The sequence below is a fragment of the Chelon labrosus genome (genome assembly GCF_963514085.1).
Source record: "Chelon labrosus genome assembly, chromosome: 7".
NCBI classification, from domain to species: domain Eukaryota; kingdom Metazoa; phylum Chordata; class Actinopteri; order Mugiliformes; family Mugilidae; genus Chelon; species Chelon labrosus.
This window is the reverse complement of record NC_140343.1, coordinates 28,766,892-28,792,634: the sequence shown is the minus strand read 5'-3', so window position 1 is coordinate 28,792,634 and position 25,743 is coordinate 28,766,892. Positions and strand designations below refer to the sequence as shown.

Sequence of the window (25,743 nt, the reverse complement as noted above, 5' to 3'; positions counted from 1 at the left end):
CCTCTGTGTCAAGGGGAACACGGCCACTGAACAACTGAACTGTAAAGAATATGGAGAGGAGGAGATTGGATAAGGTCACACCTTTATCACAGAGGAGATGAAAAGTTACCAGTACAGCAGCTGCCTGGATTTCCCTGCTCTATATATGTGTGTGTTTCAACTTGTGTGGGTTTGTTTGAGAGCAGTAATGTGTGCCTTTGAATAAATAAATGACTAGAAACCAACCATCTGAAACTGTTTTGCTGTGTATGTGCGTAATTTTGACGAATGCAAAATATGTGATTTAGAAAGTACAGTTTTGTGTGGATGCTGTATGTGCATCTTGTAGGGGGCTACTTTTGGTCACTTTTAAAAAAAATTACAAAATAACTAAAAAAGTATCTTCAAAGTATCAGATAACAACCTAAAGTAAAGAACCTAAGATGCATACTTTCACCTTCTCTGTGCTTCTATCTCCCCCTTCTCTTTTCTTGCGCCCTCACCAATGAAAAAGCCCTGATTAACAGCCCAGATTTCTGACCTTAATTTGCACCCTGTCTCCACAGAGTAACATGTTTCTTTCATGCCCAAGAGCTTTCAGGAAAGTGCAGTGGGGTCTGGTTGGCCTGTCACTCATTCTTTGTCATTCAGCTGGTATTGCTTCAGTCATACTGAATAAAAATGTCAAATTGTCCCTGCTGTCACTAAAACTGGTATATTGATGAAAACTGGGTTCAAGGGCATGGGCAAACAGCGTTGTGCGTGAACCTCTATTTAAGGAGATGGGAAAGTAACGGATAAATGAGGTGATAATCAGCCTGCAGTGTGATGACTGGTTTGTGCTGATTCTCAAGAATTAGATTCCATGAACATCTTCATTTATTTAGGAAGCCACTAGCAGCGATGTGGAGACAAGAGACCATGGCAAAAAAGCCAGTGGGGATGCAAAGTGGGGGTGTACCAAGTATGGTACAATCAAAATTAAACTTACATTATATACGTTGAGGTCGTTTTTATTTGCATGTGTTTAGTCTTACATTGTTCTAACAATAGTTTTTTGCAATTCATGCGAATTTGACTCAAAATCAGTTGTAAATAATAGTTGAAAAGTAGTCTGTCAATTTTCTAGTTTGCCAAAATTTACAACAACTTATCCCCAATTTTATAATCCATCACTTTTTTTTGCCTCTTTCTATGGGGGCTTTTCATGTGACTCTTCATTCTAGCCCAGTTCATATTCTTGCTTAGACGGGCCTACCCAGTGTTGGAGAAGCAGTTCCACAGTCCCTGGCCATGACTCCAGAGAAGTCGGTTGAAGACGCGATTAAAAAGCCGGTAGAGATGGAGGCTGTCTACATCTGGCTCCCTCCAGATACGCTGCAGCGCCGATCGCACATTGGTACGTACAATGTCCAACACCTGAGTAGAAGAAAGAGACAGAGTGATACATATTTATATCAAGCATGTGATAATGATAAAAAATAATGCTGCAATGCAAAAGATGACAGCACTTCTAATTGATATGCGTGAGTTGGCATTTGTTCTGGCTGTAATGTCTTTCCCTCTTTCTAGTTTAGCTTACCTCAAAATTAGCAGTCACAGAGGCTAATTGCATCTACTCAGATAGAGCAAGCTTGCATTTATGAATACAGAAAAAATGCATGCGCACACACAGGAACACGAACATGCACAATATATGCACAAACACTTCCTGAAAACGCCTTTAATCATACCTGACAAACATAAAGTGGGTCTATGCAGACTATGTCTCATTTATGTGTGTGTGAGACACAGAAAGAGAGATTGTGGTACAGGCGGGACAAAAAGTGTTCGGACAGACAGTGGAGAGCATGGGAGAGGCCTAATTGCTGTACCAACGTCAGTCTTGGAGATAAGGTGTCAGAAGTTCCTGGGCAGTCTAAAGACACCTGCACCAGCCTTCCATCTGCCCTTCTTCATTTTCCCATTCGTCCCCACCTCATTACCTTTTCTTCCTCCCTTTTCAACCAGCTCAGAGTGCAGCACTGTGGCTCTTTTGACTTTGATTCCTTGCTCCTCATTACTAAGTGTCCATCTGACTGCGTGTGCATGCATATATGTTTGTGATGCGAAAAGCCAAGATTCCCCCTACAGCAATATGAGGCGAGCAAGACATGCATACACACTCATACAAACTGATTGATGAGTAAACACACACAGATATGTTTTGGTATGGTAATCAGAAGGCAGAGCGGTGGGCGCTACATTCCTGACCTCTGCCTGCTGCTCATTAGGCTGCTCCACTCCAAGTAAAACACCAGCTCGCACCACCACAGCCCACAGCACAGTCACATACAGTTGTGCAGAAAGCGGCGGCTGAGAGATCACATCATTACTGACACGCCTACTGGATACCATTTCACGTCTTGTTCCCTCTTCTGTTTTGTTTACAGACTATTTTGTGTCTCTGTCTCTCACTGTCTGACATGGTAATGATCTTCATGCTTTTCTCATTTTTTTTTCTCCGAAGTATAATGTGGGGATTATTTTTATGCTTTAACAGTTTTTACAAAAGCTTTCAAAGGAGCATGTAGGAGCGGTTAAACTTTGTCGTATTAACAATGTGCATTTTATAAAGGGTCTCAGTGTAGGTCCTGTAACAGCAAGGGCAGAGGCAGGCAACTTACACAGATGTCAAATAATAATGGGTGGATCATTTTTAACACTTTCAGAATTGGCTTAATATACAGTATTTTGAAGAATTAGTTCTGAGAGTAGCGTCTAACAGCTTCTAGTTAATAACTAAATCAAGCTCAGGTTTTATTATTTTTTTCTCTACTGTACAGTGTAGGACATGTTCATTTCTGCAGTTCGAGCCCACCAGCCTTTCCATTTTCAGTTTTCTGTTTCAGTCTGTTTTTTTTTTTTCCCACTTCTTTTTGAAACTGTCTCTTGTGTGGTGGGTTACGTTCGTGTCCATTTAGGAGGCAGTCACTCAAGTGGCCTTAAATGTGTCTTGAAGCAATTTAAGGTGAATGTTTGAAACACATTATCGGTCAAATATCAGTGAATACAAAAGTCTTGGAGACAAAATCTCCTCTTGGAGGGGTTAGTAAGGGGTAACAGTCTCAGATTTCTTGCAATTTCTATGACAGCATAAGACTTACCTTCCGTTGTTTGGTTGAGTCCAGCTTAACAAGCCAATAGGAGGCCACCTTTGGTTTATGGTATTTCCAATTGTCGAGGATCTGTGGAAGAAAGGTCAGTGTTAAGGAAGAGGAACATTTCTTAATATTATCAGTATTATTACTAATAATATCAATTAAAAAAATAGAATATGCATGGCAAAAAAGAACACTACACAATTTAAAACATCCAGAAGGAGAGTGAATGAGCTGTGTCCTGCTGATCATGTACGGCATTCCTCAGGCAATGTAGTACACCTACAAATCATGTGTGTTTGGAACTGGCTGATTTGTTTGGGAAATTATAGTAATGAAACTGCTGTGAATGAGCAAAGGCCAGCTGACGATGTACCATTGTTCCTCTAACAATGTAGTTGCTTGTTTGGAAGAGGCGTTGTGTACACCCTGTTTACAACCTCTGAAGATCAATGTCCAACTGTGGAAGTGTCTCAGCAGATCTACCTGCAGAGGTTCGTCTTTATGTCTGCAGCCTGGGCTAACTATTTATCCCCCCGATGACAAAGGCACTCTGGCTGCCTGTCAAAGGAGCCACAGATATTTTTTTAGCCTATATATGATGGCCACTCGTCCCACACTGCGACTCTTGGTGTTGCTGGCAATATGCATGCAGAGTTTTAAGTAGACTGGACAAATGGTTGTCAAGAATTGCTAAGAACAGACACACACATAAAGATATGGCCTCATTTATGAGTGAGATATGGCTAATATAAAAATGCATTCAGGGGCAAATTAACACCTCTTTAACTTGTGGGCAGGATCCTTGTACTCATCATGCTGCTCTACATCAACTTGTCATTGCCAAGATAACAAGCGGCATGCCATAAAGTTGTACTTATAAAGCACGTTCTTTTAGTATTTTAATACCTTAAGAATGTCTCAGAAATAGAAGAGAAACATATGGATAATACTTATAGCTCATTCTCACATTAACACACTCATCCTGGCAGATGTCACACTTCAACCCAGACATGGAATCAGTAACACCGCTGATTTTTTGTATCTGTTAATCTAATCAGCTTTTGACTTTCACATATTGTTCCCGTTATGGAAACGTTCTATGTGCATACATGACGGAACCAATACATAGAGAGCTGCACTGCATGCGCAGTACTTTGCAGATCAAGCTAGGCATGCAACATGCAAGCTAGGCAATAACTGCATGATGGCAGTTTATTTGGATGATCTTCAAAACAATGCTTGAGCTCATATTCAAATATGAAACCAACATGTACATTTAGCCAGAACACTGTCTGCCATCTTTTTATTGGTGACTAATTTAACTGCAGCACAACTGTGGGATAGTAGTAAAATGAAAAAAAAAAAAGCTGTGATCTTTGATACTGGGGCATGTGTTGTTATGTTCAAAATGTGTGCTAGATATTCCCATGAACTTGCTCTTAGCGCCAACATTACTGTGTACCTACCTACAGGCACTGTTAATGTTGTTGTGTTGACTTAGTCTACATCTCCCCAATGGTGCACATACCTCTCACATAGCGTGCTAGATCCCCTGCAAACAGTGCTCCCATTGGGACGCCCCAGTGCACTCTCACACACATTTGCAGTAGGGTAGTCGTTATTTCAGAGGACACTACATAGCCCTTCTGATAGATTTACCCTAACCATAACTAATTGCCTAGTGTTACCCTGAACTTAAACCAAGTATTGATTGTTCATTATTATTACTTGCCTTTTGTCCTCAACAAACAGTTACATTATTTATGTCCTCACAACATGAGTACTACAAGTACACACCCACACACATACGAATTCAAATGTAAAGGTATTCTTTGTTCACCTTCCAGAAAGTTGCTTGTTTACTTGTTTGGATTTCTCTAACAACCTTACGAACAAGATGAGAAACTGTTTACTCCTGAACATCAAGTCTTGTTATTTTGTCTGGTAAGCCGCACGCTTGTTTGTCACATTGTGCTTCATATGTTTTCGCAAATTAAAGCACAACAAAATGCATTTGACGCAATGGGTCCAACTTTAACAAAAAAAAAAAGGTTTTGAGTGAAAGATAAAGGAGGCAATTACTCAAATACAAATCCATCATTAGCCCAATTAGACCTCAACTTTGAATCATGGGAAACAAAAAAAATGCCAAAGATTGTTTTCATGCCAAGTGAACACTGCTTCTCTCCCGAGGCAAAGAGGGAGCAGTACAGGTGCTGTGGCTCATCTGCGTTTCCATGGTGCTCTCGTTAGCGCTTGTAACCAGTACAGGTGTGATGGTAATTGTCTCTCACTAACCTGACACACCCAGATGTTATGCACACATTCATTCTGTTTTTGTCGTTCTTGGGAGGAATCTGTAATTTGCCGGTGGAGTGCCCTAAATTTAACATTAATCATTACACTGATATCTTCATTTTAGGATCCTTACATCATTATTCAAACCAATATTGAATATGAATATAATAATAATAATGATAATTGCTTCGATCAACCCCTGTCTTTTAACATAAAGGTACCTCGATTAAACTAATTAAATACAAACAAACTTATGAAGCTAGAACAAGCTAATGAAATAATTAAAAGCATGAGTTCTCTTACATCTGGATAGCCTGTGTAATACAGCTAATATTAATGAAAATAAATAATATAAGTTTCTGCCCAATATTCACTGATAAGTAGAACTAAACAATGGAGTTGTGTTAGTATGCCAACAATACAAACTGTAGGAAAGGAGTAGAAGCATTTTTTCAGAAGACCATGAGGACCACACTGAGTGACTCGGCTGTACTTGGATGGAGGGTTAGTCCTGAGCCGCTGCCCAGAAGAAAACCCACTCAAACACTGGGAGACGCAAACACAGAAAGGCCCTGAAAGGCCACCCCGGGGATTCAAACCGAGGGCCTTCTTGCTGTGAGGCATCAGAGTTAACTACTGTCCCACCATGCCGTGCCAAGGGAGCAAGAACCTAGAATAAAAGTGGCTCTACTCACACTTCTTGGGAGCAACTGACACTAATTCTAGTCAAACTAGTTGTGTCCTTTGAACATTTTGGTGGTATTTTTGTGTAATCTCTCCTACTGAAGACCATGATGCCATACGAGTGCAATTGAAACAAAAAAAGAGAACAACAAAAAAACACAACACAACAATTCAAAACAGAGACCAAAGAGTAGGGTAAGGTTCAAAGCAAGAACACTGGATTTCTGACATTAAACCTAAATTTTCAAAATTTCTCAGTAAAAAAACGTATTCATTTACTTTATAGGAGCTATTTCGATTTAGTTTACAAGGTTGGCTCAACCTCATTGCAAGCACTGCTAGTAAGGGATGTTGCTGTACCATAAATCCAATTTGAATCGCTTCTGTAGATCCTGAAGCATAAAAGGCATCACCTTACCTAAATTTCTTATTCTGAGCAGACCCAGTTCACAGCTATGTGTCTCCACCGTCCAGATGCTTATGATAATACGGGGATTCTGGGTTTAAGTTGTGAGTATTTCCTTACTGCTAAATCCGATTGGTAAGGATAATCTGATCAGACATTCACTGTAAGCAGAGTACACTGCCAGGGGCATGTGCAGTGTGATGGGGCTGATCCATAAAAAAAAAAGCAATAAAAACACATAATATGTCTTCCTTGTAAATTGACGAGTTTACTCTCAGACAATATGGGAGTTTATTTTTATTTTATTTTTTTACAAACGTATGACTCTAATCTTGGAATTACAGAGTTTTTCTCTACATATTACCCCTTCCCCTGGCACTTTTTTCACCTATAAAATCCCTAATATGCCACTGTTAAAAGTCTGGTTGGCTTTGAGAACTGTGCCGTAAGGATGGTAAGAATCAGTGAAGAGCGAATGACTGAATGCTTCCACAAAACCTGTCACTCGTGGGTTTCTTCTGCTTTGAATTAAGAGTGAATGTCTTCGCCAAATGCGTGCATTAAGGCTAAATGTACAATTACTATATAGCCAGCAATACAATAACACAATTGCCAAAAGTAGGTAGCAGCTAGGCACTTAGTAAAAAAGAGTGTAACCATTACTGAACAGAACTATAATGTTCATAATCCATAAACTCTAGTATATTACAATTAGCTGTATGAACCATTTTTTCTGTCTTTCTTTTGGGGACAAATGTTTTGCTTCATTTTTTAAAGTCCTAATTTCAAGGAATAGCTATAGCTACAGCATACACGTGAAAACACACCATATGCCACAACACAGGGATTTGACCAGAAACAGAAGAGACAGCGATTAATATAAAAGAACAGTGGGGAACAGTGTCGAGCTGCAAACTGACCGACAGGTTGTCGTCGGGGTCGTTTGAATGACAATGGGATCCAAGCCAGAGTGGACACGCTATCGTGAAGGGATGCAAGGAGGTCACTTTTAGTTAGGCTGCAGAGTGACCGCACCTGGCCACAAAGAGACTCTGGGAATACAGTGTGTCTGGATTCCTGTTCAACACCTGAACTCCATGTTCACGCCCACATTTTTTCTTTTATTACTGTCTTTTGCTTATGACACAAAACTTTTATTTTATTTTTAACTTATATTTTATGAGGTGACGCACAAACACACACACAAGCTCACAGACGGTACAATAGAAAACCTGCACCCACCTCATCAAGCACGGCCTCTGCCTCCTCTTCAGATTTGCCTGGAAATCTGATTCTCATTGCAGTTAGCACTGCAAGGGTCTGACGAACCAGCTCTGCCTCCTGCTCTTTACTCCTCAGGTTTATCAGTGGATCACCCTACAAACACATAGATGTAAGAGCCAAACTGATACCTTCATTAAAGTTTAACGAAAATATTTAATACAGTTATTTTGCATAACAGATTATTTCAATTATTAATTTCAATCAGTGATGATTTTTCTTCTCATAAAAGCTAATTTCTTTTTCTTTTTCTTTTCTTTTTTGTTAGAGCACATTTTAACAATGGGAGTTTGTTTCCATATAAATGTTTAACATATAAAAACAATGTAATTGAAATGTGTGTAAAAATGACTGTACTATGCATATTAGTCATATTAGTTAGGGCACTGCACATTTTTTTGAACAGGCAGTTTTGCCATAACTGCAAATTTATTTATGATCATACCACCATATTATTTTTTCACCTTATTATTTTTCATATAATAACATGGAATGTATGTATGTGTAAAAATAACCCTGCACCCACTGATGAAACTATATTCAGTTTCTGATTATCTACAGCCGCACAAGCTGGAAAGTGTGCAAGGAGGTGAAATAAGGAATCTCGCGTCATTTTCTATATGTGTGTCAGAATACAAGCACAGAGCTGGTGCACTCTGCAAAGGTCTTCCACTGTATTCGCTCTCAATGACAAAAATTATGCCGCTCCATTATATTTCTTTCCACCGTATCCAAAGGCTACCAGCGTACTTATAAAGAAAGAAAGGGAATGGAAGAGGCAGGTGGAAAGCAACAGATGGCAATATAATAGAAGGTTATTGTCTTGGGCTACGGTAAGCTTATACAGCATTGATGGAACAGTATATTTTTGCCTCTGACCTTGGTGAAAAAAGTAATACTTCTTATTTAAAACCTACTAGGAGCAGTAGACTGCCACATTTACAGTAGCAACGTCAGCTTGACTATATGATAAATAATACTGGAGCTTCCTGTGAGTAACAACTTATCTGACACATTCTAAATTGTAAAGAGGGAAACCCTACTCTGTGTGTGTGTGGGTGTGTGTGTGTGCGTGGGTGTGTCTGTGTGTGTATGAGAGAAAGTATCCTACTATATTGGAGTGGATGGTCCCCAGGCTGTTGCTGTGCGGGACGCGGTGGGCGGAGCCACTGCGGCTCAGCGAATGAGATCTAAGCGTGGCAGAGCTCGGCCTGACAAGCGGTGTAGCTATGGGAACTGTTGGAGAAGGCCTGGTGGACAATGCCCGCACTTCACTGGGCGATGAGAGTGAGGCAATGGAGCGAGGACAGGAGATGGAGCGTCTGATTGGCCCGGAAAGTGTCGGTGATGCAGAGGGGGCAGTGCTGGTTCTGAGTGACTTGATAGGTTTCCAGTGAATGCGACCTATAGGGAAACAGAAGAGATGGAGAGGGAGTGGGAAGGAACATGGACTCACTGTCACACTTCAGTTTTCCTCATTGAGCCTGTCTCAGTGCTGCTGTCACTGTCAAGCTCTCCTCTCTGCTTTCTATCCGTCGCAGGGTAGCTTTGGAGATGAAGTGTGGCATTAAAACTCCCTTGCCACAGTCTGACACACTGGTCCCAGAGGTCCAGTGTGTGTGTGTTATTAACCGCTGCAGCATGTGTAGTCAAAACCAGAAACTAAACATCGGTCCTGCCTGGCTTTTTGGGATGGATTAAAGAGCGGCTTTCTGTCACGCAGACATTAGAGAAACACACGCAAGGACATGAAAAATGAAGCAGAAAACCCGCACTGACACTTCTATCACCCTTGAAACTCCTTCAGCTTGTCTACCAGCCAGTGTGTTTTCTCTTCGTGCAGTGTGTGTCTCTAACATGAAGTGTACACACAAGCGTTTAAGTGTTGGTCTGTGTGTTGTTGTGTGCACACGTCGCTGCTGAACCTTCTGAAGTTTGGCCATTGCCAAATGAGAGCATTATGGGGCTTAGTTGTAGCAGCCCTTTGGTGGCATGGTATGGAGTAGGGCTTGGCAAGGTGGCTGTCTCTCTCTAGACACACACGCATGCACACATACCGCACACACTTACTTTGTTCAAAAGTTGTGCTTTTTCATGGTCTTTTCCCTTATTTTTGACACATAGAATGAGCTCATACAAGGGTCCTCTCTACTGAGCAGCAAAACGGGCAACCGGAGATTTTTTTTTCCAAGGTCGGCACATTGACTGCTATGAAAGCTTCTCTCTTTCTCACTTCTGAGAACTGAGAAGCGAGTTGATGTATGCGACTTATGCTAATATGCAGGAATGCCTGAGACTTATCACTCTTACTATAAAACTAAATATTTCGGCATTAAACTCAAGGTGTTTTCAAGGTATACAGCAAAAAGGATACTTTTTCTTCTCTTTTCAATCAAATTCCTTCTTCTCTTTATCTCCGCCACTACCTTGTCCTTCTATTTACTGGAATTGCACTGTTCAGGACAGTCTTCTTTTCTCAAGTGCTCTTCAGTGCTTCAACATTTTGTGTATGTGTGGACTGTTGTAGTAGTAGTAGCAGTAGTAGTGCTAGGCAACAAAGATCCATATGTCATAGGCTATGATCTGCTAACATTTTAATACAAATCCAAGGATAGGGTACTCTTTTATCACATCAATAATGCACATAAATAGAAGACTGATGATCACCTGTAACATAGTCACTGCTGGCTAATATCACCGCAACTGCCTTGATTTGTTACTGAAGAGTTTGTGTATGTGCATGCACCTGACATTCGTATTTAAAAAATGTGTGCTTATGAGTACGAATATATTATTTCGCATAGGTTACATTTCAAGTTTATGTCACAAACTTGCAGCATCGCAGGTTAAATTCTACTTTTACTTTTTGAATCCTTATACGCATTAAGGCTCACTATACAAACTGTGGCCTGCTTTTCATTCTCTACCATCGTCAAATGCAATGCAACTGGAGACACAATAAATACACAGAATGCAGGGAGCAAGGTCAAAAAGCAGCACTGTGGCGTCTTTGTGAAGACTTTCTTAGACACACATCCTGCAGTCATACCTGAGCGTTCAGCCAAGTTCTTGTCCTTCATCTCCCCAAGGTCATAGGAAACTTTCTTCTCCCCTCTCTTCTCTCCACTTCTTCCTCCTCCTGCTTTCCTCCCATCCTCCTCCTCTTCATCTGAAGAGGAGCAGGAATTGTCAGCACTGCTGCCGCTGGTGAAGTCGGCCAGGTAGTCTGGTCTTTGGCGTCTTGGTGTCTGACTGCATTCTGGCATGGCGGTTAACGGCTGGCATGGACACACACGTACACAGACATAGGCACTTGTATACTCATAGAAATGCATGTGTATCCATACAGAGCACAGATTCAGTAATATAGATAAAATTAAGTCATCAGATACACACAGGATAACCATGTACACAGAAGAAGCTGACACGATAGTACATACATGGACACACTGTCTTACAAACATCTTTCTGTTTTTATCCTCCTCGTTTCTGTCATTACCTTAAACCATCAAAAATGACCTCATTTTAGAAAATGTCCTCCTTCCAAAGGTCTACAGCTCAAATAGGGATTCACAAGGACATGCAGTGTGAACAAGAACACACACACAACTTAAATATGAAGATGTTGCAATGTTGTCAGCTTCCCCTCACCCTAAGCCCATTACCATCTGTCTCTGGGAGACCTGATGGTGACACGGCGAGCCCACGAGCCTGTGTGTGTCTGTTTGCTTGCAGGCTCATTATGCACAAATACACATGCAGCCCTTTATAAGCTGTCACTGTAAATAGCAACATGACTAGCCTCATACCTTGAACAAATTTGACCTGATTGGATACGCAAAGGTTAAATTCAAAGTAACATGTCTTTTCTTTAATAACAAATGTTTTACATATCTGTTTCTGTAAATGAAAAGGGAAACTACTCTGTCCACTAGAGTTGTTGAAACTTCCGAGGACTACTTTGACACCAACCTGCTGGTGCAGGACAAGGACAAAAACAAGGTGAAAATACTTAAGTCCTATAAGTTCAGCCGTGATGCTTGAATACACAAACACAATCTTTTCTTTAGTTTGGAGTTCATTAAGGTTGGTGTCTGTTTCACATCCTGGAAAGGAACACACTGATAGCATTAATAAAGCATTTACACATCTGTTACTCAACAGTCAGCTCGGGCAGTGCTGTCAGCCTACCCAAATTAATGGCCAGGAAGTGATCACAGGGCTTACACAGTCACTGCTGCATAGTTGTGTGGGTGAGTGATAGAGGAGGACAGAGACAGAAAAAGATTAAATGCATGAGAGGAGAATAAAAGAGAAGATGGGAACATCAGATTGATGGGGTGAGAACTAAAGAGGAGGACAAGGTGAATCTGAGTATGGCAGAGGAGAGGAACAGAGAGGAGGCACTGAATAGACTGAGAGAAACGGAAATGAACACAGAGAGAAAAGGAGTCTGGACATACAAGAGGAGAGGGAGAAAAGGATGCGAAAGCGGGCTGTGAATAAACAGTGGAGAGCTCAACAAAGACAGAAGGCCAGACACTGAAAAGATGTCAGTAAAGAGAAGAAGCTTGTGTAAGTGATTGAGCAAAATCAAGGTAAATGTTGTACTAAGGAAAAAAGTGTGGAAAGAGTGTATATATCGAAATTAGGAAGGATGGAAAAGAAGATAATGTAAGAACACTTACTTGTCCTTTCCCTTGGCACTTTCTCTATTTTACTTCCTGCCGTCCTTGATCTCTACAATTTGCCCTCTCTGCATGAACATTTTCTCAACAATAACAAACCTTAGCGTCCATTCCTTCCCTCAAAATCCCGTTTGTAATCCCTTTGCCTCACTCCTCTCTTCTAGCTTTCGCACACTTGGTTCAGTTTCACCAGATGGCTTGTGAGCACTATACCCCAAGGAGTGAATCTATCCGTCACAGCGCTTTCTTTCCCCAGCTCTCAATGTCTCTCTGCACGCTCTGCAACATCGAAACTGACAGGGACCAAATTAATTTGGACAACAGTGATTGTGTCTGAACAAGTTCTCATTCCAGCTAAGGCCTCTCTAATGCAGTGCTGAACTGCCCTGTCGAGTCCCTAACACACTCTTTGAGTGTTCCAGCCAATTTAGCCCTCGAGTGAAGGATAGATGTAGATGTGCAGGGAAAGAAAGGGATGGAGAGGTGAAGGGAGGAGAGTGAAGCAAGGTGATGGAGGGAGTAATGTGCTGTCGTGGGATATAGAGGGGGCGTATAGGTGTGGGTGACAGAAAAAGAGACAAAAAGAAGGAGATAGACGGAAAGAGAGATAGCAGGGAGAGAGAGCGAGAAAGACAGCCTGACAGCTGTCCCCTAGGGAAGTTGGTCCTTTTCTTTGGGCCTTTTTCTGATTCTTTTCTTTCTTGCCTAACCCACTACCCCTTTCTTTATTTTCTGAATCACGTCCTATATGCTTTCTGCGGGCGTTAGCTCCAGGCATCTGACTACCTGCCTCTCTCCTCCCTCCCTCTTTCTCTCTCTGACACTCTTCTTGGCACTTTTTCCTAAGTCCCATGAGGCATGTGGCCCCTATTCTCCCCACTCTCTTACTTTTTATGCCTCCATATGTCTCTCTCTCTCACCCACCTTAGGGCCTCGTTGCCTGGAGGATTTGCCCATCAGCTTCTCATCGTCCAATTCACATTGCTCCAGCAGATCCAAAATGTCCTCCTCCTACACACCAGTACATACAGAAAATACAAGGTAGATGAGTAAGTGAGTAGCCTATATATATGCCAAAAGTGTTGATTACAAAAGAAATAGAAAATGTAAAGCATCAGCATCATCAAGAGTAACAGGATAATTACTCTTGATAGCCATTTTAATGATACAGTGGTAAGAAATTATTCAGACGCTTTAATGATTCGTATCTGTAATTGCTCTGAAGTCAAACCAGGTGTAAGAAATCAACTAACTTTAATAATTAAAAAAAGTGGGAGGAATAAAAAAGTCTAACTTCACAGGCATGAGTACTTTATCTGGGGGTGGGGGGGGGGGGGTTGCTTGTTGGCAGCGCACATAGAGGCTGATTTTGGAAAAGGCGGTACTCCAGCTTTCGCCAGTGTGTAGAAGCCTTGGCCATTTGGCCAGAGCTGAAATGCAGGCAAAGGTGATTAATGTTGCTTCATGGCTGGGACATAACAAGCTCCCACTTGCTGCTCAAACACAGATGAAAAGTGATTGTTTTCTTTCAGATTAACCATCAAGCTGCTTTCTGGGGTCCATGAAAAGGTCAGTGTGCCCCTGGCTTTCTGTGTTGGTGTTTGCATATGTGTACAGTGGCATATTTCCTCATCTGGATGACATTGTACTTCTGTGTTAAAGCAAGCGTCAGTGGCCCCTTACAGCCTTTTGTGAGATTTCGCCTCTTTCTAAATGTCAAGAGGATTTTTAGTGTATATGTACAGTGTGCTCATGTAACAATGCAAGCATTTATTTTTGTTCTGGTGTGGAGGGTAAATAAGTCATTCAAACAGGTTTGGGTTGACCTGTTTCAGACAGGTGAGTTCAGATACACATGTGTAACCTTGTCAATTATCCACCAAAGCCTCCCATTTTGAGAGGAACAGTAAAAGAGAGGTAAATAGCACTTTGCCTTGAGTAATTTATTTACAAATTACAGGCATTTTTGTGAAGTAAAAGTCTGCCAACTTGTAAAGTAAACTTTCAGAGGTGAAAGCTTCTCCACCCGCACAAGTTTAAAAATCAGTGGAGGCCCATTCATTTGTAAGATTGCACCAAAGTAGGTTACATGAATGTTTTGACATGTTTTACAGCACGGGATAAATCCAGACTTGACACGTGTACATACAATTACAGATGAACTGAATGCTATTTACTTTTAATTGTGTGTTTTTAAAATAGTCTCCGTCAAAGATGAAGATTTAGGTTAGAGGGAGCTCTGATTTTGTTTGCAATGGCTACACTTCCACTAAAAGGCAACTCTGGCTAACCATTTGTGTCCAGAAGTCTTTAGAGCACGGTTTTACGTTTGGTGCACACACAAACCTGAAGTGATCATTTCACTTTCAGCTGTTTCACATCTATGACACAATGTTTTTAATTCTGCCTGATGTGCAACATAATCAACACTTCACTGGTGTTTTCTTCCCATTTTGTCTTTATTTTCTATTACTATTAGACAAAAAGCATCCCTAGAGATTCCTAACAACTCTTCTTAATGCATATGTATTTACAGCACTTGCCCTTTTGATGGGATCTGCAATGACTTTGAAGTGGTTCAAGACAACACTTGCACTTTGTGTACTTGTGCTGTTTTATTCTGTTGGCAGATGGAGCATGCACCCACTTGGCAACATTTTTACTTTGTATTTTCAGCATCCATCTAAAAAAAATATAAAACCATGAAGGAACAGGAAGACGTCAGCTGAGCGGGTGGGATAACATAGATTGCTAACAACAGAACTAGCAATTTAATGCATACCTGTCGATCTAACTGTAATGGAAGTGGGGAGCAGGGTGATGCAAACCCCGTAGAAAGCAGTGTAACCTGTGGCTGGGTTGTCTGTAGCACCGCAGCTGAAGTCGGGAGGGTGCTCTGCAGTCAATCAGCATGTTATCACTAGGATTACAACACAGGTTTTACTCTCTTTGATAGTGTGACAATCCATGACATTTTTCAATTCGAGGCCCAGAGAATCCCACAAAGGCAGCAAACACGAGTCTTGTGGGTAAAATATGTCTGTCAGGCTTGAGAGATACACTATATTGATGGCGTGCTGGCAAATGACCTCTGGCCTCTTGCACTGGGGGAAAAAACTACCTGATACATGTCAGATGATGAAATTCATGAAGACACAGAACAGAGGGTTCAGTTTGAATTGTTGTTTATGGACAACCTTAAGAAAGGTAGATTTAGTTACTTTTAAAATAGTCTCAAGTTAAAAATAGAGACTGTTAGGGTTTTGGTGTGGTTATTCTAAACGTATTAATGTGGGTCAGACTTCCTTTGATGTTGATATGTCGTATTTGCTAACAATCATATTCTAAAAACTAGATCATTTCCTACCCAAAATGGTTTGTGGAGCCAGTCTGGCAAATAAAAGAGGGAAATTACCAGTACCTGAAATAAGTTATTAAAAGTAATCTAACTAATACCAATGTTCACACACATAGGTAGTGCAATCATGCTGGCCATAACTACACCAACTTGAACTCCATCTGATGCCGTTCATGAAAAGTACCTGAACACATCTTTTATTTTTGAAAGTACAATAGCTAGGCTTAAGGCTATCAGAGTCTTAAAGATTGAGAAAAAAATATTTGCATAAAATGTGTTAACTGCGGTCTAACAAATGTCATGTTGAAATTCAGGAACATCTATACTTTATCATAAATGGTCAAGATTAGTATCTCACGCTCACACCTTTAATACGGACAGTCCAGTTGTCACTCATGATTGTGTTATCAGATAGGAAACAATAGAGCTCCTCTCTCTCCCTTCATACTTTGAACAAAATCCACATCTCGGTGCGCTAACTAAGTTAAAAGGCCTTGTGTGTCGGCTCTGCCTATCTTTGATTGACATCTCCGTAAAAATTCTCTGCAGAGATTCCATTCTTGAAAGGACACACAATAACTTTTTCAAAAAACAAACTGCGAAGGGCTAGAATCTTTTGAGGTAGTTTCCACAAAAGCTGCAGTAGTTGCATGTGACAGTGCTTTGATACAAATTTGTAATGTCAACACTACTGTCAAAAATATCCATATTCAGTGTTCACTGTTGCCATTCAGTTGCCAAAAGCTGTTACTTGTTTTGTGTCCTCTGTATCATTCCTCCTCATCAGTGCGTCTTCTCGCTCGGTGTGTTTAAGTATTACACAATGCCGTCTTTGTGTTTCATCGATTTGTTCATCTTGAATACATAAGCACCCATGAAAACAGAAATTGACCTCTTCTGTCCTAAATTTTTTAATCTACGCAAGTCTTTAAAAAGTGTTTTGTAGAAAACTAAAGTAACAAAACAACTATCTCTATTATTACTTATCTTTATACTATATGACTATTTTCCTCAACCTTCTGAAGTCACTATTTAAACACTCATTTCTCTTCAAATACTCCTCCCTTTCCCCTGTAAACTTTTCTCCTTAACAAAGTCTCCTCATTCATGCTGAAATCATTTTCCACTAAAGAGGCCTTTGTATTTAGAGGATATGCATGCACGGATGTATTTACAGTATGTAAAGGTATTTATGCCTGCATTCACATGCATGTATATGTTCACATGTCTTAATCTTTGTTGTAAAATAAATAAACCTGTCGAAAAATATATTCAACTGTCTGGGCAGCCTCCACAAAACTACCTTTGACGGAAAGAAGTGTAAAGAAAGCAAAATGACATTGTTCTGTGGGATCTGATTTGCTTTTACACGCTCATTTACACAGCACAATAAATATTTGTGAAATGACAGAGTGACTGACAGTGGGAAGGCAAGTCAGACAGAGTGAAGGAGGAGGACATATTGTCAGGCGCTCTAACAAATACCAAGGACTGCGGCACACTTCCCGCATTATTTGCGCATCCTTTTTAGGTCTCTGTGGGCAGAATCTTAAATAGAAATGTGCGTGTGTTTCTTTTCTTTGGCATGTGATTGTCCACAAATGTATGCATACTGTGTGTACATGTTTGGTAGTGGGTCTCTATGGGTTTCTATGATGCGCGCGTGTGTGTGTGTGTGTGTCCATGACAGTCTGCCACCGACGTACGTGCCTTCATTCGTTTCAGAGGATTATTCATTTCCTTTTGAAGTGAGGCAGCTCGCCCGGCGAGGAAGGTCTGAAAGGCGGCCGAGAGCAGGCTTTCATACTTTTCCAACAGCAGCTTGTCGTCTGGGGGGTAAATACGTCTGTAGGCCGCAGAGAGAGAAAGGCGAGAAGAGTGAGGGTGGAAGGAAAGAGGGATAAAGGAGATGAGAGAGAGAGAGAGAGAGAGAGAGAATAAATGAGGAATAGATAAATACAATAAAAAGGGGGTGGGGTCAAAAGGACAGGGTGAGAGGGATGGAGTAGAGAGAAGGATAGAGAAGAAAGGGATTTGGTGTGAGCAAAGAAGGAATACAAGGTGAAAGCGGAAGTGGTGGCAGAATTGGAAGGGAGGGGGTAGTTATGGCATAAAAGACAGAAGAAGAATAAGGATAAGAGAAGGGGAGAAAGAGGGTTGGCAAAGAGACACAGATAAAGAATATAAGAGATAAAGAAATAACAGGAACACAGAGATAGTAGGAGGGAAAGAGAAAAAGATAGATGAGTGGATAAAGTGAGACACAGAGAGGTCGAAGCACAGCAGGTGAGAGTGGTGGATGGACAGAAAAAAGAGCAAGCGGGGGGGAGACATAGATGAAGAAAGGTATTTCAGTGAGAGATGTGAATTGATAGACAAAAGAACGGTGAGTGGCAGTATCAAGGGGGGGAAAAGTAGGGAACAAAGAGAAAATGTAGAGAGAAAATTATTAATAGAGATGTCGAGTTAAGAAACTCTACAAACCTCAGTCAGACACACACCCATACTCAATAAGATCTGCACTTACTAATGTGCCTATTCACATTCTGCATTTGTGCCCCCAAGACTAAACTAACAGTGCTCCGTGTTTATCTTAGGCCCGAGAGGATTAGAACAATGTATAAATCTCTGGCTTGTTATCCTCGTAATACATCTCCAACTTCACACATGCCATTGCTACAGTCATCAAATCAAAACAATGTTAGCCTCTTAATCAAAATAAGCATTTGGCCAGTGTGAGTGTAAAAACAGGAAAATATTTTGGCATCTGCACAGACACACTAAGAGCCCCTGAGTTGACCTCTTGAATCAGACAAAACAGCCACTCAAGTACAGACTTGCTTTTAGTAACTCAGACCAATATAGATGGTTGTAGTGGCCAGCTGTAAATGTTCAACCATGAAAAAGTTATTTTTACTAAACATTGTTTAATAAGTTACTAAGCTAGTCACAAATATCAGCTAATGAGGAGTGGATTTTAGCATAATGCCAAGTACAGACAAAACATTTCCACAATCCTTCTGCCAGTAACAATTTTTATAATGGGTTGCTGTTCTGGCAATGTGATTTCCGTATTGTTGAGAAGTTGATCCAATTTTATGTGTTAATTTAGTTAGTGCAGTTCAAATCAAGCAGCTGCTGATTTCGTTCCTTCCCTTGACACTATTCTATATGAGCCTTTCTAACTGCTACACGAATTTTTAAAGTGTGTTTTAAGGTGCATGGTAGAGACTATTTTCTTCCTTGAGACTAGAACTAAAAAAAATGACGGCAGAGTCTTCATAACAGACAGAGAAACTAAACTGAAATCATAATATTTGACAAGAGCCAGAGCTTGTTGATCCTTAAGGAGCAACATACTGTAAATCACTTCACAACACTTTAATAGCGGGTGTTAACTGCTCAGTTGTTTTGGCATCCTCCATATGAACATATGGACATTTTTTTAAGGGTGAGCCTTCACTAATTTTAAATAGAGCTGGGACTTCTTTTTTTTCCACATGTCCCCTATTGGTCTGAAGGGAAACAAATATTCCGTTTACATCATTATGAAAGTGCCTTTGTTTTTAACAGTATTTTTAACATCGTCTTATTGCTGGCACTAATTGAACACCAATAACCTGCTGGGTTTCTCTTGGATGTCACAGGGTCCTGGCTCGTCTGTACCTGATGCAGGTTTCATCTAATAGCCGAATGTTAAGTAAGTTCATTATCCGAACTCGTCTAATGAGAAACAGTGTGTTAATCAGACTTCAGTGCTCCGCTGGGACACCATTTGAATGCTAAGAGGTCTTTATTAGGGGTGCTCCAGACAGACCTCACCCTCTCTGATTGACTGTCTGGCTGCCTGTCGAAGAAGAGGAGGGAGGTGACAGCACTTCATGCAGGACAGGAGCAGCATTCTCACTAGCCATTCAGTCAAATGCCGACTCAAGAAGTCACTTAAACTTGGGGAGACAGCAAGAAGAGTATGTGTGTGAGAGCCAGTTATGTCTGCCTATCTTTTTTTTTTGTGTGTAAGCAGGTGTATGTGCAATAGATGTGGAGAGAAAGAAAATCAAGACCTGAAATGTGTATGTGTGTACATGGGAGATAAGGAAACAGAGAGAGGAAGAGAAACTGTGGGAGTGAAGGAGCATTAACAATTTACAAGGGACAAGCGGCAAATCTGAACTTGGTGTTGCTGAGTCATGCTGTAAGGTGAATCTGCTCCATCTGTGAGATGACTATTAAAAATTGACACGCTCACTGTCTTCAAGGCTCAAGTCCCATCTGGAGTTTGAGGAGAAAAGAATAGAAGTGTGGGGGAAAGAGGAGGTGAATAGTGTCTTGCAGCTGTCAAGCAAAGTACACATTCTAATTTAAGTTTCTAAAATGTTAACACTGGGGAATAACAATTTGAACCATGGCTTTATATACCATGTCTGCTTTACTTTCTCTCCATTTGACATATTATCTTTGAGTAAATTCTTCCCTTGCGGGTTCTCAAAACATTTAGCGTTGTCTGTTCCCCTGCAGCAGCATTATTCATTCTCCTGTAAGTCTGGTGCTCTGCAGATGACCCCATAAATGTAAGCGAGCCAGTATGATAATAGTGGGTGGAGTTCCTAAAGTGAGAGCCCTTTATTCCCACTTGTTTGCCTTCTTTCTTACCTGTAGTTCCCCAGGTGTTGCTTTTCATGCTCTTCCCTGGAAATCTGCTTGCGAACCTGAGCCAGTCGCTCTTTCTAGAAATAAGAAAAAAACTGGTGATGCTAAATTGGCCGTAGGTGTGCATGTGCGTATATGTGAATGGTTGTCTGTCTCTCTGTGTTAGCCCTGAGATAGACTGGAGACCTGTCCAGTCTCGCCTGATGACAGCTGGGATAGGCTCCAGCTCCCCCGCGACCCTTCACAGGACAAGCGGTTACAGAAGATGAATGAATGATTGAAATCAATAAGGAGAAAGTTGCCATCCATACCACATCTGCTATAAGAAGCCAAGAGGGAGAAGTCATAATTTATGCCACTTATTCTCTCATTAGTCTGTTACAAAATAACAGAGTTACTTATGTGTATGAAATATCTGTATTATAACACTATGTTAACCCAGAACCCAGAACCTTCTTGCTGTGAGGCATCAGTGCTAACCACCTTGCCACTATAGATTTCATTTCATCTGTTACAAAGGTGTAATTGTGGAGCTCAGTTGACTAATTTGGCATAAAGCAGAGAGAAGGGGACCACTCCCCTACTAGCACTGCAATGTAATTGAGCACTGAGCAATATGTGCCTTCAATAGACCTGAACATGGTCTCCCACTTCAGCCATAACAGCACTCAAAGACAAGGTGGTGCCCTTTTTAAAAATGTGCCTCAGCACCGTCTTTCCTTATTCCTACTGATTACTGCCGTACCTAATCAAAAGGCTAATCAAAGCGGGCTGGAGGCGTCAAAGTACTAGTAGCTGCCACTTTTCCACATATAGATGAGAAAAGCTCCCCGACTCCTTCATTTCAAAGAGAAAATAATTAAATGGTATGCTTGTCTCAGAAAACTTTGACTCTTCACGTAGTGTAAGAAGTAAGTGAAAGTGAGTTTCTGCTCCATTTTTTTTAAGTTGTTTCCAGTTTGGTGTGTCCTAAAAGCTTAAGAGCGTACAGTAGCTCATGAGTTATGATCGTTGCTCATTCTTGTGCAGCCATTGTTTTAATCCCCAGGCTGGTTTTGAATGTCTGGGTGGGGAAATGAATGAGTATCGCTCTCAAATCCCTTGACCACAGTTAAAGAGCACCACCTTGTAAAGGTGCTTAGCATCCCAGATGTTGCACTGCAGTTGGTCAGTGGTCAGCAGTTTGGAGAACTGAGGTTTTACTCAGGTTCACTCGGGTGACGCTGTGTTGTATTCACATGTGTAAATGTGAATACAAAGCACAATCTTGGCATTTTTTTTTCTTAGTGAATAATGAGGTTTAAAATGAAGGGAATGTTGTACTTGTTTGTGCATTACCAGCTCTTCTCTTCTTCGTTCCAGTGTGTGACGTTGTTTCTCCCAGTCCGAGGAAGCAGCCGAGAGTTTCTTCATTGAACCATGTCCATAGAGCCGTCTCTGGGCCTCTGCCTTTTGCTGTGCCAGGTTGCGTTTTTTATCACTGGCCCTGGATCAGCATGAAACAAGTAGAGTAACACCACACACAGTTAAAACATGATGAAAGGGTTCAGATTCCACTAAATATAATTTAGTGCAAACCCACTGAAGCAAATTTGGTGTCTTCTGCCACAGGTTGTTTTATGTTTTGTATTTTATGTATTCGGGGATGGCTGTGGCTCAGTAGGTAGAGCGGGTTGTCCCAAACCCCCAGTTGCTCCCAGTGCGTGCCACTGGTGTGTGAATGTGTGTGTGCCTGTGTGAGCGAATGGGTAGATGCGTCTGTGAGTGTAAAGCGCTTTGAGTACCAATAGGTAGAAAAGCGCTATATAAAAGCAAGGCCATTTACCATTTACCATGTGTATGTAATATCTGTATTACTCTGTCAAAAAAAACTACTATAATACTATTTGCGGAAAACTTTTTTTTTAAGAATTCTGTAAACTGTGATTAAGTATGACAGCTTGGAGAACTCATCCCTAACTGATGGACTGACCTGAATTTGCCTTTTGATCATCAGATCACAGTGGTAGTTTTAAAAAAAATCCCTCACAAAGCATAATTGCAACTGAGACAAAACAACCCCAGGATGAACCGGCCGACCAGACCAGACAGCTAATTCTGAACAAGTGGGCCACTGCAGTCTGGAGAAAGGGCAATTCATTTTAGTCAATCGGTGGCCCTTTAAATTGGATATTGAGTGCTGTTGGGGGGCTGAGGTTTATCAATGTCCATGCCCGGCCGGGTCTGAATTGATCCCATTTGATACAGTTGGTGTTGTGAGTAGAGTCAAGAACCAACCCCACCTCTACACGCCACCAAGCCCTTCCTTTGGGGAAGCAAAGTCATTACTATATAAGGAAAAAGTGAGTGAAGTATAACAAAGCCCTCATTCACTCCAGCTTGAACGTAAGCAGTTTGTCCACTACAAAGAGCTTCCTGTCGCCTTTCAGGGCATCCTACGATTTATTTGTCATGAAATAACCAAATCTCCCCTTTTAATCTGTTGGAACACAGCAAACATCAGCTACGAAACAAATCATTTCGATAAGAGATTTGTTTGTGCCAACTAAAGCCGGGGGGGAGGATGGAGTGAGTTTTTATGTGGACTGGCTGCACCACGCACCACACTTGGTCAAACGGGATCTACGGTCCTGCATGTAATTGATCCATCGTGTGTGTGTCTGTATGTGTGTGTGCGTGTGTAACTAGTAGAGTTGAGACTATATTTAGAGCAGTAAGAGGGGGACAAGCACAGAGAAAGAGAAAAAGAGAGCAGAGATCTAGAGGTCTGGTGTACAGTAATCAATCAGTGGACAGACTCACTGCAGCCAGGGGACGGGAAAAAAAACACACACACATACATACTACATACACATACACATACATACACACTACATATACAAAACAAAAACAATGTGATCGTCACAGAAACAGGCAGAAAAATATAGTAATACAAACAAGAAGCTTGTGTGAAAATACAGAGCAAAATAAATAATGTAGATTCAAACACACAGATAGCACAATTTGCAGGTAAAAATGAAACACACACACACTTCTTGTCTGATTGAAGGATGCACAAAGCCCAGAAGGGGCATAGTTATGTACCTTAGCCATTGTATACCAATGTTTGTATCCACTACAGACACCAACACACACATTTACAAGGACAATCATTTTGTTCTTCCACAGCTCAGACCTCTTGTTACGTTCACGCTAATGCCACTATTGTCTCACCAGTCTGAAACCAAAAATGAAACTAAATGTAGCATTGCACTGTGCATCAAAGCAGTTTTCTAGGTTGCCAAACAAAGAAAAAAGAATCGATAGGAATCTTTAATCATTCAGAGCCCTGTAAAGTAAGGTTTGACGTGAGCTTTGCCTGCCTCTGCACATTAAATTTAATGGGCCCCTAGATGCACTTTGTGTGTCTCTATCTGCATGTACGTATGTATGTGCAATTGCATGCATATGTGTGTGTGTATGACCAGGGTGGGAAACAGTACCTGATGTTGAGAAGTTGAAGAGCATTGAGCAGTACCCCTTTCTTCACATCGTAGTCAATCTTCTGATCGGTCCCAAAGCTAGGAGCTCGATTGATCTGCCAGAGAAAAGTGAAGAGAAACAAGTATATTTAGGACTTCTTTATGCTTCATCTTTTTTTTTTTTTTCACAGAATTGCTACACAATTACAGGAATGGATTTAGGGCATCTTTGAAAAAAAAAAAAAAAAAATACACAAAGGAAAGAAGAGAGAACAAGTGAGGAAGATGATTGAAGGTGAGGGTTTTTTCTCTTTGAAGGACACTTTGGAAGACTTGGACTTTGTCTGGGCATAAATCCTGTCTGGTACTGATGTCTGTATGCTTATGCATAAAGGGGAGCCTGTTTATGTGGGTGAATGAGTGCATGCATACAAACAGATTGTGTAGGTTAAATGCTCAGCACATAATGACCCCTGTCCACGACTCTGAGACCTATGTTCTCCCGTCACCGCTTGACTCCGCAACACCTCTCCTGTATAACTTTGTGAGGTTCAGATATTACCTTCGTTCAACTCAGTGCCATCATATACAATCAAGAGCGCTCAGAGAGATTCAGCTGAGGAAGAACAGAATAAGCCGCCTGTGATTTGAGGTACAAAAGCTGGTATCACCCTGGGAAAAAAATCGAGAGCAGCTTACCTTTCTTAACAGAACAATTTCCAGCACCAGTGCAAGGTATTCAAATATCAGTTATTATACCTGACACAACAAATCAATTCTTCTACTCTTTGTTATGTTCCCTCTGTCTCTCTCCCAAGGTGAGAAATAGATTATGTGAGACAACAAAAGGGCCAGCAAATGGAGAGAAGTGAAAGCGGAGGGTGAATAAACTGGCAGCCGTGACTTGACTGGTGTCTTCCTATGAGGTGACTTCAAATGACAATGCAACAGATGTCCACCTGAAAGTCTGGCGTGGGTTGATAAACCTTGATTGTTAAGATAAGTTGGGTCTCATCCAAAATGCTTAAACCACCCATTTTTTATGTGGGAACAATAGTATGAGTGGGTGTTTTGGAGTTGTTAGATTTGTAATAGCTTTATTATAGTATTTGTTGAATGAATATCTGTCTTTGTACTGAATCACTAGACGAAACCTCAACCACCAGCAAGGTGCAGACAATGACCTGATAACAATAGGAAAAATGTATACAGTACATTGTTGATTTATTGCCTGCTTTAGTCTGACCTAGCATGTCTGCACATACTCTTTATCTCCAGAATATTGTTTCATATAAACACATCTCTACAATAAGTATTCATTTTTATTTCCCTTTAACCCTAATGAAAGATATATTCCAAAACATTTGATTTACAGGTGAAAGTTATTGTTAATGGTTCAGAAATTCGAGCTGGAAATTCATCCTTGTCCGTTGTTTGAATCTGCGTTCAGTAAAGTTGTAAAAAAATACTATTAGTCCTCTTCCTATTTTATTTAGAAATGAGTCGTTAGCTACAGTTGAACATATTAAAGAAGCACAACAGCCAATCACATTTTGTGATTTCACTAACACATCAAAACAGAGCCAATCATAGGTTTTAGATCTGTATTATCCACCAATCAGCAACATGGTTGGATGATGGTGAAAGAGGCTGATGAGAAAACAGATTGGTGTTCCACATCCAGTCGTTCAGAATCATTAATTTAGTTTTCTCTAAAGAATGAGCACCAAAATGGGAAAGCCTCTTTGCAGACACGTGCTAAGCATCTCAAGGGTTTGCAGCGGTTGCTCTCAGT

General features: G+C 40.9%; 1 protein-coding gene across 1 annotated transcript in view; it reads right to left on the bottom strand.

Annotated features, from left to right (window-relative positions):
* ttll7 (tubulin tyrosine ligase-like family, member 7) overlaps positions 1–25,743 on the bottom strand; it is a gene marked incomplete at both ends in the record, with an annotated part of 54,835 nt that overhangs the window by 7,257 nt on the left and 21,835 nt on the right. Inside the window, 10 exons of the mRNA XM_084548314.1 lie at positions 1,238–1,398; positions 3,126–3,206; positions 7,753–7,887; positions 8,903–9,195; positions 10,841–11,069; positions 13,404–13,490; positions 17,548–17,683; positions 20,491–20,564; positions 21,826–21,973; positions 23,970–24,064. Coding sequence (XP_084404440.1) covers positions 1,238–1,398; positions 3,126–3,206; positions 7,753–7,887; positions 8,903–9,195; positions 10,841–11,069; positions 13,404–13,490; positions 17,548–17,683; positions 20,491–20,564; positions 21,826–21,973; positions 23,970–24,064 — 1,439 coding nt within the window. The remainder of the gene's footprint in view (positions 1–1,237; positions 1,399–3,125; positions 3,207–7,752; positions 7,888–8,902; positions 9,196–10,840; positions 11,070–13,403; positions 13,491–17,547; positions 17,684–20,490; positions 20,565–21,825; positions 21,974–23,969; positions 24,065–25,743) is intronic.